The 13,810-nt window shown below is 40.8% G+C and overlaps 1 protein-coding gene across 1 annotated transcript; it reads left to right on the top strand.

Moving 5' to 3' along the window:
- The first annotated feature begins 9,575 nt into the window (after positions 1-9,575).
- Positions 9,576-10,750, top strand: LOC135567253 (nociceptin receptor-like). The gene has a single exon (XM_065014676.1). It carries the CDS (start codon positions 9,982-9,984, stop codon positions 10,576-10,578), a length of 597 nt encoding a protein of 198 aa, XP_064870748.1. The 5' UTR covers positions 9,576-9,981; the 3' UTR covers positions 10,579-10,750.
- Positions 10,751-13,810: the final 3,060 nt, after the last annotated feature.

Raw genomic sequence — 13,810 nt, 5'->3', positions numbered from 1 at the left:
TACGGCTTTCTTGTGGAGAAGGAGAGTGGGACCAAAATGCAGCGTGGTTAGTTCGATACATCTTTAATGACGAAAAACACGAACAATAAAAACAAAAACAAACGGAATGTGAAAACCTAATACAGCCTATCTGGTGACTACAAACACAGAGACAGGAACAATCACCCACGAAATACTCATAGAATATGGTTGCCCTAAATATGGTTCCCAATCAGAGACAACGATAATCACCTGACTCTGATTGAGAACCGCCTCAGGCAGCCATAGACTATGCTAGACACCCACAAAACACCAAGACAAAAAACACAACACAATAACCCATGTCACACCTGACCAAATAAATGAAGACAAACATATATTACTTCGACCAGGGCGTTTGACAGTTTGTACGTTGTGAATCGAACAGAGGGTCACAGAGGTCAAAACGGAGGTATTGACTAGGGACGGTGTGGAAGTGTTATGAAAACTTATCAATCTAGCAGTGTGATGTGTTTGGCATTCTTTTTTTTCTTTTTTTTAGTCTCGTTTTAGTCATTTTGACAAAAAAAAATAGCATTAAGTAATAGATTTTTGTTTGTAATTTTAATAATTATTTAGTCAAATGTCCCTTTTAGTCAACTAAATTCCCTGTCATTTTAGTCAACTAAATTCCCTGTCATTATAGTCAACTAAATTCCCTGTCATTATTGTCAACTAAATTCCCTGTCATTTTAGTCAACTAAATTCCCTGTCATTATGGTCAACTAAATTCCCTTTCATTTTAGTCAACTAAATTCCCTGTCATTTTAGTCAAATAAATTCCCTGTCATTTTAGTCAACTAAATTCCCTGTCATTATAGTCAACTAAATTCCTGTCATTATTGTCAACTAAATTCCCTGTCATTTTAGTCAACTAAATTCCTGTCATTATAGTCAACTAAATTCCCTGTCATTATAGTCAACTAAATTCCTGTCATTATGGTCAACTAAATTCCCTTTCATTTTAGTCAACTAAATTCCTGTCATTTTAGTCAAATAAATTCCCTGTCATTTTAGTCAACTAAATTCCCTGTCATTATAGTCAACTAAATTCCCTGTCATTATAGTCAACTAAATTCCCTGTCATTTTAGTCAACTAAATTCCTTTCATTTTAGTCAACTAAATTCCCTGTCATTTTAGTCAACTAAATTCCCTGTCATTATAGTCAACTAAATTCCCTGTCATTTTAGTCAACTAAATTCCCTGTCATTATAGTCAACAAAATTCCCTGTCATTATAGTCAACTAAATTCCCTGTCATTATAGTCAACAAATTCCCTGTCATTTTAGTCAACTAAATTCCCTTTCATTTTAGTCACATCACTTTAATCACCTCATTAACCTTTAGTAAACATAAATCACAGACTCAAATGTGAACAAACATACACAGCCTGGTCCTACCAACACATTTTACTGCATAACATCCTATTCTCTTCCCAACAGCAGAAATATGACAAACATACAGTATGTAAGAAAAATATTATAATATATAAGAATTGTTGATCATGTAAATTCCTATTTCAGCCTACACACAGTATTTACCCAGTCAGATATAGAGGGGTTATTAACCCAGTCAGATATAGAGGAGTTATTAACCCAGTCAGATACAGAGGAGTTATTAACCCAGTCAGATATAGAGGAGTTATTAACCCAGTCAGATATAGAGGAGTTATTTACCCAGTCAGAGGGGTTATTAACCCAGTCAGATATAGAGGAATTATTAACCCAGTCAGATATAGAGTTATTTACCCAGTCAGAGGGGTTATTAACCCAGTCAGATATAGAGGGGTTATTTACCCAGTCAGATATAGAGGAGTTATTCACCCAGTCAGATATAGAGGAGTTATTAACAGTCAGATATAAGGGGCTATTAACCCAGTCAGATATAGAGGAGTTATTAACCCAGTCAGATATAGAGAAGTTATTAACTCCAGTCAGATATAGAGGAGTTATTAACCCAGTCAGATATAGAGGAGTTATTTACCCAGTCAGATATAGAGGAGTTATTAACCCAGTCAGATATAGAGGAGTTATTAACCCAGTCAGAGGAGTTATAACCCAGTCAGATATAGAGGTGTTATTAACCTAGTCAGAGGTTATTAACCCAGTCAGATATAGAGGAGTTATTAACCCAGTCAGATATAGAGGGAGTTATTAACCAGTCAGAGGTTATTAACCTAGTCAGATATAGAGGAGTTATTAACCCAGTCAGATATAGAGGAGTTATTAACCCAGTCAGATATAGAGGAGGTATTAACCCAGTCAGAGGAGTTATTAACCCAGTCAGAGGAGTTATTTACCCAGTCAGATATAGAGGAGTTATTAACCCAGTCAGATATAGAGGAGGTATTAACCCAGTCAGAGGGGTTATTCACCCAGTCAGATACAGAGTTATTAACCCAGTCAGATATAGAGAAGTTATTAACCCAGTCAGATATAGAGAAGTTATTATCCCAGTCAGATATAGAGGAGTTATTAACCCAGTCAGAGGGGTTATTAACCCAGTCAGATATAGAGGAGTTATTAGCAGTCAGATATAGAGGAGTTATTAACCCAGTCAGATATAGAGGAGTTGTTAACCCAGTCAGATATAGAGTTATTAACCCAGCCAGATATAGAGTTATTAACCCAGTCAGAGGGGTTATTTTCCCAGTCAGATATAGAGGAGTTAATGCTAACCCAGTCAGATATAGAGGAGTTATTTACCCAGTCAGATATAGAGGTTATTAACCCAGTCAGATATAGAGGAGTTATTTACCCAGTCAGATATAGAAGGGTTATTTACCCAGTCAGATATAGAGGGTTATTAACCCAGTCAGATATAGAGGCGTATTAGCAGTCAGATATAGAGGGGGTTATTTGCCCAGTCAGATATAGAGCGTTATTAACCCAGTCAGATATAGAGGGTTATTTACCCAGTCAGATATAGAGGAGTTATTAACTCCAGTCAGATATAGAGGGGTTATTAACCCAGTCAGATATAGAGGAGTTATTAGCAGTCAGATATAGAGGAGTTATTAACCCAGTCAGATATAGAGGAGTTATTAACTTGATCAGATATAGATGTTATTAACCCAGTCAGATAGAGGAGTTATTAACCCAGTCAGAGGGTTATTTACCCAGTCAGATATGAGGTTGTTGCAGTCAGATATTTACCCAGTCAGATATAGAGGGGTTATTTACCCAGTCAGATATAGAGGGGTTATTTACACAGTCAGATATAGAGGAGTTATTAACCCAGTCAGATATAGAGTTATTAACCCAGTCAGATATAGAGGTGTTATTAACCCAGTCAGATATAGAGGTGTTATTAACCCAGTCAGATATAGCAGTCAGATATAAAGGTTATTAGCAGTCAGATATGGGAGGGAGTTATTAACCCAGTCCAGATATAGGTTATTTACCCAGTCAGATATAAAGGAGTTATTAACCCAGTCAGATTATTTTCCCAGTCAGATATAGAGTTATTAACCCAGTCAGATATAGAGAAGTTATTAACTCCAGTCAGATATAGAGGGAGTTATTAACCCAGTCAGAGGGGTTATTTTCCCAGTCAGATATAGAGGAGTTATTAACCCAGTCAGAGTTATTAGCAGTCGAATATGAAGGAGTTATTAACCCAGTCAGATATAGAGGAGTTATTAACCCAGTCAGAGGGGTTATTTCCCAGTCAGATATAGAGAAGTTATTAACCCAGTCAGATATAGAGGAGTTATTAACCCAGTCAGATATAGAGGAGTTATTAGCAGTCAGAGGGGTTATTAACCCAGTCAGATATAGAGGAGTTATAACCCAGTCAGATATAGAGGAGTTATTAACCCAGTCAGAGGGGTTATTTTCCCAGTCAGATATAGAGGAGTTATTAACCCAGTCAGATATAGAGGAGTTATTTACCCAGTCAGAGGGTTATTTTCCCAGTCAGATATAGAGGAGTTATTAACCCAGTCAGATATAGAGGAGTTATTAACCCAGTCAGATATAGAAGGGTTATTAACCCAGTCAGATATAGAGGGGTTATTAACCCAGTCAGATATAGAGGAGTTATTAACCCAGTCAGATATAGAAGGGGTTATTAACCAGTCAGATATAGAGGAGTTATTAACCCAGTCAGATATAGAGGGTTATTTACCCAGTCAGATATAGATATAGAAGAGTTATTTCATCCAGTTATTAACCCAGTCAGATTTAGAGGAGTTATTTACCCAGTCATATATAGAGGAGTTATTAACCCAGTCAGATATAGAGGAGTTATTAACCCAGTCAGATATAGAGGAGTTATTCACCCAGTCAGATATAGAGGAGTTATTCACCCAGTCAGATATAGAGGAGTTATTAACCCAGTCAGATATAGAGTTATTAACCCAGTCAGATATAGAGGAGTTATTAACTCCAGTCAGATATAGAGTGTTATTAACCCAGTCAGATATAGAGGGGTTATTTACCCAGTCAGATATAGAGGGGTCAGATATTTACCCAGTCAGATATAGAGGGGTTATTTACACAGTCAGATATAGAGTTGTTAACACAGTCAGATATAGAGGAGTTATTAACCCAGTCAGATATAGAGGAGTTATTAACCCAGTCAGATATAGAGGAGTTATTAACCCAGGCAGATATAGAGGTGTTATTAACCCAGTCAGATATAGAGGAGTTATTAACCCAGTCAGATATAGAGGAGTTATTAACCCAGTCAGAGGGGTTATTTACCCAGTCAGATATAAAGGAGTTATTAACCCAGTCAGATATAGAGGAGTTATTAACCCAGTCAGATATAGAGGAGTTATTAACCCAGTCAGATATAGAGGAGTTATTAACCCAGTCAGAGGGGTTATTTACCCAGTCAGATATAGAGGAGTTATTAACCCAGTCAGATATAGAGGAGTTATTTACCCAGTCAGATATAGAGGGGTTATTTACCCAGTCAGATATAGAGGGGTTATTTACACAGTCAGATATAGAGGAGTTATTAACCCAGTCAGATATAGAGGAGTTATTAACCCAGTCAGAGGGGTTATTTTCCCAGTCAGATATAGAGGAGTTATTATCCCAGTCAGATATAGAGGAGTTATTTACCCAGTCAGATATAGAGGAGTTATTAACCCAGTCAGATATAGAGGAGTTATTAACCCAGTCAGAGGAGTTATTTGCAGTCAGATATAGAGTTATTAACCCAGTCAGATATAGAGAGTTATTAACCCAGTCAGATATAGAGGAGTTATTAACCCAGTCAGATATAGAGGAGTTATTAACCCAGTCAGAGGGGTTATTTACCCAGTCAGATATAGAGGAGTTATTAACCCAGTCAGATATAGAGGAGTTATTTACCCAGTCAGATATAGAGGGGTTATTTACCCAGTCAGATATAGAGGGGTTATTTACACAGTCAGATATAGAGGAGTTATTAACCCAGTCAGATATAGAGGAGTTATTAACCCAGTCAGATATAGAGGAGTTATTAACCCAGTCAGAGGGGTTATTTTCCCAGTCAGATATAGAGGAGTTATTAACCCAGTCAGATATAGAGGAGTTATTTACCCAGTCAGATATAGAGGAGTTATTAACCCAATCAGATATAGAGGAGTTATTAACTGAGTCAGATATAGAGGACTTATTTACCCAGTCAGATATAGAAGGGTTATTTACCCAGTCAGATATAGAGGGGTTATTAACCCAGTCAGATATAGAGGCGTTATTAACCCAGTCAGATATAGAGGGGTTATTTACCCAGTCAGATATAGAGGAGTTATTAACCCAGTCAGATATAGAGGAGTTATTTACCCAGTCAGATATAGAGGAATTATTAACCCAGTCAGATATAGAGGAGTTATTAACCCAGTAAGAGGGGTTATTAACCCAGTCAGATATAGAGGAGTTATTAACCCAGTCAGATATAGAGGAGTTATTAACCCAGTCAGATATAGAGGGGTTATTAACCCAGTCAGATATAGAGGGGTTATTAGCCAGTCAGATATAGAGGAGTTATTAACCCAGTCAGATATAGAGGAGTTATTTACCCAGTCAGATATAGTGTAGTGAAAGTGATGTCTCATGGTCTGACAAACACCACTCTAGCTCTGTCACCCTGTTCACTCATGGCTGTGCGGCCAGGCACGACTCCAACACCATCATTAAGTTTGCCGATGATAAAACATCGGTAGGCCTGATCACCGACAGCCTACATGTGAGACAGCCTACAGGGAAGAGGTCATCAAGACAAAGGAGATGATTGTGGACTACAGGAAAAGGAGGACCGAGCATGCCCCCCATTCTCATCGATGGGGCTGTAAGTGGAGCAGGTTGATAGCTTCAAGGTCCTTGATGTCTACATCACCAACAAACTAACTTGTCCAAGCACACCGAGACAGTCGTGAACAAAACCCATGGGTCCTCAGATCCTCAAAAGTTTCTACAGCTGCACCATCGAGAGCATCCTGACGGGTTGCATCACTGCCTGGTATGGCTACTGCTCGCCCTCCGACCGTAAGGCACTACAAATCAAATCAAATCAAATGTATTTATATAGCCCTTCGTACATCAGCTGATATCTCAAAGTGCTGTACAGAAACCCAGCCTAAAACCCCAAACAGCAAGCAATGCAGGTGTAGAAGCACACCTTCTACAGAGGCTAGTGCAAACGGCCCAGTACATAACCGGGGCCAAGCTTCCTGCCATCCTGGACCGCTGTACAAGGCAGTGTCAGAGGAAAGGCCCTAAAAATTGTCAAAGACCCCAGTCACCCAAGTCATAGACTGTTCTCTCTGCTACCACGCGTCAAGCGGTACCGGAGCGCCAAGTCCGGGTCCAAAAGGCTTCTAAACAGCTTCTACCCCCAAGACATAAGACACCAGAACCTCTAATAGAATATGGCTACACATATTTTTTGCATTGCCACCCCCCCCCCGCTTCTACACTGCTGCTACTCTCTGTTAGTATCTATGCATAGTCACTTTAATAACTCTACCTACATGTACATATTACCTCAATTACCTCGACACCGGTGCCCCTGCACGTTGACTCTGTACCCCCGGCTATTGTTATTTTACTGCTACTCTTTAATTATTTGTTATTCTTATCTCTTACTTTCTTAAAATTGCATAGTTGGTTTAAGGGCTTGTAAATTAGCATTTCACTGAAGCAAGTAAGAGGTTTTTAGAGACAAACAAACAGGCTTGCCACTGTACTGAGTCTGAGGTGTGGCCATTGAGGGAGATGTATTGGGTCTGATTAGTGAAGTACTGTAGTTTCCCTATGTGATCATCAGAGACAGTTGTCAGGAGAGACACTGGATTGGTCCCAAGTGGCATAATCCTGTTCCGTTTGGGAAAGCAGACTAGATAGTTTTTTGAAAAGACGTTCAGGTTCAGATGAGCTCCCATCCTTACAGAGTTGGAACACGGGTTAAAGGTGTTAGACTTGTTCCGTTTGGAAAGCAGGCTAGATAGGGTTTTTTGAAAGGGGGGGGGGGGTTGAAAGGGGGGGGGGTCATAATCACACCAAAGAGAAAGAAAGAGGCTTCTTCTAAACATCAATGATGTGAAGTGTTTCTTTTTTAGAAATTCTCTTTTGAAGTTCAGCATTGCTCCCTTCAGTTGCCAGGGTTTGTTAAAAACAATTCCACTGAACTGAATTTAGCTTTTGTAATTAAAGAGCTATAGGATCTGTCTGAGTTTTCCCAGCTGCTCGGGTTTTAGAGAGGCAGTTTTTGAAAGGCAGGCTGTGGAAATGTCCGAGCAAATGTCAGAGATTAAAGAGATTATACCTCGAGGGAGAGGGGTAAAAAAAAACAGAATGACTCCATTTTGGATTTGTGCGATGGAATTTATTTCTATGTTGAATCGTTTTGTGAATGAAAGTTAATCCAGTGAAGAATATATTGTTTAAGTGTCCATATGCCTACGGGACCTGTGTTTTCAAAGAGATTTGTTGGATTTGTTGGATTGGATTATTCTGTCCTCTCATTCCTATAATAAACCCTCTGTCCTATAGACATGAGGGTTGTTGAGCAACAAAACCGCCGGGGCAAAACTGATGGGGATGGCTTAGATTGGCGACAACATTTGAACTATATTTCGTCTCCAAAATGTTTATTAAAAACATAAATGCATTTGCACAATGAGCACTTCTTGTCTCTCAAATACATCGTTACAGTTGTTGGTTAGCTAGCTAGCGAATTTGGATTCATATTAGCATATAGACGTGACAGTCAAAACAAAGACATGGTATCAAAGAACAAGAGACAACAGCATGTGCAAATGAGGTAGGAGGTAAGGCAATAAATAGGCAATAGTTGCGAAGTAATTACAATTTAGCAATTAACACTGGTGTGATAGATGTGCAGATGATGATGTGCAAGTAGAAATACTGGTGTGTAAAAGATCAGAAAAACCAAAACAAATATGGGGATGAGGTAGGTAGTTGGTTGGATGGGCTATTTACAGATGGGCTGTGTACAGGTACAGTGATTGGTAAGCTGCTCTAACAGCTGATGCTTAAAGTTAGTGAGGGAGATATAAGTCTCCAACTTCAGGGATTTTTGCAATTCGTTCCAATTCGTTCCAGTCCAGACACTCATGTCCTAACCCTCATGTCCTAAATCACATGGCCTAACCCTCATGTCCTAACCCTTACATTAACTCACATGTCCTAACCCTCATGTCCTAACCCTCATGTCCTAACCCTCATGTCCTAACCCTTACATTAACCCTCATGTCCTAACCCTCATGTCCAACCCTCATGTCCTAACCCTCATGTCCAACCCTCATGTCCTAACCCTCATGTCCTAACCCTTACATTAACCCTCATGTCCTAACCCTCATGTCCTAACCCTCATGTCCTAACCCTCATGTCCTAATCCTCATGTCCTAACCCTCTGTCCTAACCCTCATGTCCTAACCCTCATGTCCTAAATCACATGGCCTAACCCTCATGTCCTAACCCTTACATTAACTCTCATGTCCTAAATCACATGTCCTAACCCTCATATCCTAACCCTCATGTCCTAACCCTTACATTAACCCTCATGTCCTAACCCTCATGTCCTAACCCTTACATTAACCCTCATGTCCTAACCCTCATGTCCTAACCCTCATATCCTAACCCTCATGTCCTAACCCTTACATTAACCCTCATGTCCTAACCCTCATGTCCTAACCCTCATGTCCTAATCCTCATGTCCTAACCCTCTGTCCTAACCCTCATGTCCTAACCCTCATGTCCTAAATCACATGGCCTAACCCTCATGTCCTAACCCTTACATTAACTCTCATGTCCTAAATCACATGTCCTAACCCTCATATCCTAACCCTCATGTCCTAACCCTTACATTAACCCTCATGTCCTAACCCTCATGTCCTAACCCTCATGTCCTAACCCTCCTGCCCTAACCCTCATGTCCTAACCCTCATGTCTTAACCCTCATGTCCTAAACGTCATGTCCTAACCCTCATGTCTTAACCCTCCTGTCCTAACCCTCATGTCATAACCCTTACATTAACCCCTCATGTCCTAACCCTCATGTCCTAACCCTCATGTCCTAACCTCCTGCCCTAATCCTCCTGCCCTAACCCTCATGTCCTGACCCTCATGTCCTAACCCTTACATTAACCCTCATGTCCTAACCCTCATGTCCTAACCCTCACATTAACCCTCATGTCCTAACCCTCATGTCCTAACCCTCATGTCCTAACCCTCATGTCCTAACCCTCATGTCCTAACCCTCATGACCTAACCCTCATGTCCTAACCCTCATGTCCTAACCCTCATGTCCTAACCCTCATGACCTAACCCTCATGTCCTAACCCTTACATTAACCCTCATGTCCTAAACCTCATGTCCTAACCCTCACATTAACCCTCATGTCCTAACCCTCATGTCCTAACCCTCACATTAACCCTCTGTCCTGTCTCCCTCCCAGGTTTAGAGTGTATTGTAGTCCTCCCAGACCCTCGTAGCTAATGGGACTCTATGTCCAACCTTAACTTTAACCCCTATGTCCTGTTTCTAACCCTAACCACATCTCCTGTCTCTCTCCTAGGTATAGAGTGTAACATAGTCCTCCCAGACCCCCGTAGCTACTGGGACCCGGTGTTCGGCACCTGCGTCTTCCTCTTTTCCTTCCTCATCCCGGTTACCATCATCAGTGTCTGCTACAGCCTGATGGTCAATCGCCTTCGCAGCGTCCGGATCCTGTCCGGCTCCAAGGAGAAGGACCGTAACCTTCGCCGCATCACTCGCATGGTCCTGGTCGTAGTGGCAGCCTTCGTGGTCTGCTGGACCCCCATCCAGATCATGGCTCTGGCCCAGTTGTTAGGCTTCAACCTGGGGAGCCTCCTCACCATGGCCCTGATGCACTTCTGTATCGCGCTGGGCTACGTCAACAGCAGTCTCAACCCAGTCCTCTACGCCTTCCTGGACGAGAACTTCAAGAGGTGCTTCAGGGAGTTCTGCCACCCTGGTCCGTTCCGCCTGGACAGCCGGCAGCAGTCTGGTCGGATGAGGAGCATCGCCCGGGAAGTTGCCTACAACTGCAAAACGGCGGACGGGAATACAAACCCCGCATGACTAGGCGTGGAGCTGCCTCTGGTCTGCCAGGAGCCCCAGAACAATCACCACCAAGGGACAGGGAACTCCAACACAGAGCTCACGCAGATCACTACCCTCTAGCAGCGCGTCGGCCCCCTGGGCTGGGGCCGAACGGGGACGGGCCAGGGCAGGGGCAGAGCCTGGGGGCCAGAGGTAGCCCGGGCAGGGGCAGAGCCTGGGGCCAGAGGTAGCCCGGGGCAGGGGCAGAGCCTGGGGGCCAGAGGTAGCCCGTGGCAGGGGCAATGTGCGAATGGCCTGGTTGGTGTCTGACCCGGATCTGTGCCGGAGCGAACAGCAGGGTCATGTATTCTAACATACTTTCTACTCGGGACTAAGGGGCTCTACTTCTCTATGTCTTTGGTAAACATGGATGTCATTTTGTCATATTTTAGTTGATTGATCATTTTTGGGGCCAATTAAAGCTTAGAGTTTAGGTCTGTGACTTTAGGTCTGTGTGCTTCAGGACGATTTCCCGGAAAAAGTCGCCAGTGTTTTGTTTTTTGCGCACGTTTCTCCCACTCTGATTGGTTGATTAATGATGTTGTTGTCATTTTTTCCTATTGTTGTACAGATGTTTTATTTTGGTCTTTTTCTATGCTGTAAGTAATTACTGTAAGTGGAGGTTTCTTTGTGTATTTCTGTTTTATTTTGTTGGTGAGGAACAACTTATCCTAGTCCATGGCCTTAGATACAAAGTCTGTTATAAATGCTATCCACCATCCTGGATAGAGCGTGTTAGTCATTGATGGTGCTTTACTGTTTTGTTTTCTATCACCTTGCAGGTGTAGGAACGGGCAACACATCAGTAACAGAGACTTGCTTGCTTGAAGCCTTTATTCATTGTCACCGATGAAATAATCATTGAGATGATGATGCTGCCTGAGGTTTCCGCATATACAGATTTTTGGCTTTGTCATCCTGTAAAGAAAAGGAAAAAAAGAAGCAACAATATTTTGTATTACACAATGTGTTTTGGAGCAGCACAGTCTTAAAAGTAAGATTTTACTTTAAAAAAAAAAGGAAAAACAAAAGTGCAGCAAAATTAAAATATGTAATTATATACGACGTGATGTGTATAGAAATATAATTCATTATATTCATTCTATTTTTATGGTGGTGTTACTCTGTATATATAGACATGCTATATAAAGATATGTAAAAGTATATAAGTATTGTTACAGTCATCTAAGACACTTCTGAGACTTCTGTCTTTATATATGAATCATGTTATTGGTGTATATTTGCCTCTTGAGTCTGTATGCGTGCTGTTTGTGTACAGAGGTGCAGGTAGAATCTTTCCTAAAGTTGCAAAATTCTGGTAACTTTCCCAAAAAATGATTGGTTTGGGGATTCCAGAAGTCCTGCTCATTCCCTCCTGATTCCTGGAATCTTTCAACCAGGTTTTTCTGGAATAACAGGGAATTCTGGGAAAGTTATCAGAGTATTTCCATTAGTTTACATTTCCAGACCACTTGAATGTCAACAGAAAATTCTCCAAAAAGCTAAATCTAGCAAAAAAATGTTGTTGTAATTAATATTAAAAGAGATAAACAGTGTTTGCATAAATGGTTGTTGCTGTAATGAAGATTGTAACAGTATGTTTACTCATGAACTGCATTTTACGTAGCTATTTATTATTAATGAATGGTTAATTTGCTGATGCTAAAGACAGTTGATATGCTAGCCAACTTGTTGTTGATGCTAAAGACAGTTGATATGCTGGCCAACTTGTTGTTGATGCTAAAGACAGTTGATATGCTAGCCAACTTGTTGTTGATGCTAAAGACAGTTGATATGCTAGCCAACTTGTTGTTGATGCTAAAGACAGTTGATATGCTAGTCAGCTTGTTGTTGATGCTAAAGACAGTTGATATGCTAGCCAACTTGTTGTTGATGCTAAAGACAGTTGATATGCTAGCCAACTTGTTGTTGATGCTAAAGACAGTTGATATGCTAGCCAACTTGTTGTTGATGCTAAAGACAGTTGATATGCTAGCCAACTTGTTGTTGATGCTAAAGACAGTTGATATGCTGGCCAACTTGTTGTTGATGCTAAAGACAGTTGATATGCTAGCCAACTTGTTGTTGATGCTAAAGACAGTTGATATTGTTGTTGATGCTAAAGACCTAGCCAACTTGTTGTTGATGCTAAAGACAGTTGATATGCTAGCCAACTTGTTGTTGATGCTAAAGACAGTTGATATGCTGGCCAACTTGTTGTTGATGCTAAAGACAGTTGATATCCTAGCCAACTTGTTGTTGATGCTAAAGACAGTTGATATGCTAGCCAACTTGTTGTTGATGCTAAAGACAGTTGATATGCTAGCCAACTTGTTGTTGATGCTAAAGACAGTTGATATGCTAGCCAACTTGTTGATGCTAAAGACAGTTGATATGCTAGCCAGCTTGTTGTTGATGCTAAAGACAGTTGATATGCTAGCCAACTTGTTGTTGATGCTAAAGACAGTTGATATGCTAGCCAACTTGTTGTTGATGCTAAAGACAGTTGATATGCTAGCCAGCTTGTTGTTGATGCTAAAGACAGTTGATATGCTAGCCAACTTGTTGTTGATGCTAAAGACAGTTGATATGCTAGCCAACTTGTTGTTGATGCTAAAGACAGTTGATATGCTAGCCAACTTGTTGTTGATGCTAAAGACAGTTGATATGCTAGCCAACTTGTTGTTGATGCTAAAGACAGTTGATATGCTAGCCAACATGTTGTTGATGCTAAAGACAGTTGATATGCTAGCCAACTTGTTGTTGATGCTAAAGACAGTTGATATGCTGGCCAACTTGTTGTTGATGCTAAAGACAGTTGATATGCTAGCCAGCTTGTTGTTGATGCTAAAGACAGTTGATATGCTAGCCAACTTGTTGTTGATGCTAAAGACAGTTGATATGCTAGCCAACTTGTTGTTGATGCTAAAGACAGTTGATATGCTGGCCAACTTGTTGATGCTAAAGACAGTTGATATCCTAGCCAACTTGTTGTTGATGCTAAAGACAGTTGATATGCTGGCCAACTTGTTGTTGATGCTAAAGACAGTTGATATCCTAGCCAACTTGTTGTTGATGCTAAAGACAGTTGATATGCTAGCCAACTTGTTGTTGATGCTAAAGACAGTTGATATGCTAGCCAACTTGTTGTTGATGCTAAAGACAGTTGATATGCTAGCCAACTTGTTGTTGATGCTAAAGACAGTTGATA

Source organism: Oncorhynchus nerka, unplaced genomic scaffold (assembly GCF_034236695.1).
Source record: "Oncorhynchus nerka isolate Pitt River unplaced genomic scaffold, Oner_Uvic_2.0 unplaced_scaffold_2278, whole genome shotgun sequence".
Lineage (NCBI taxonomy): Eukaryota > Metazoa > Chordata > Actinopteri > Salmoniformes > Salmonidae > Oncorhynchus > Oncorhynchus nerka.
This window is presented reverse-complemented; position numbering and strand designations above follow the sequence as displayed.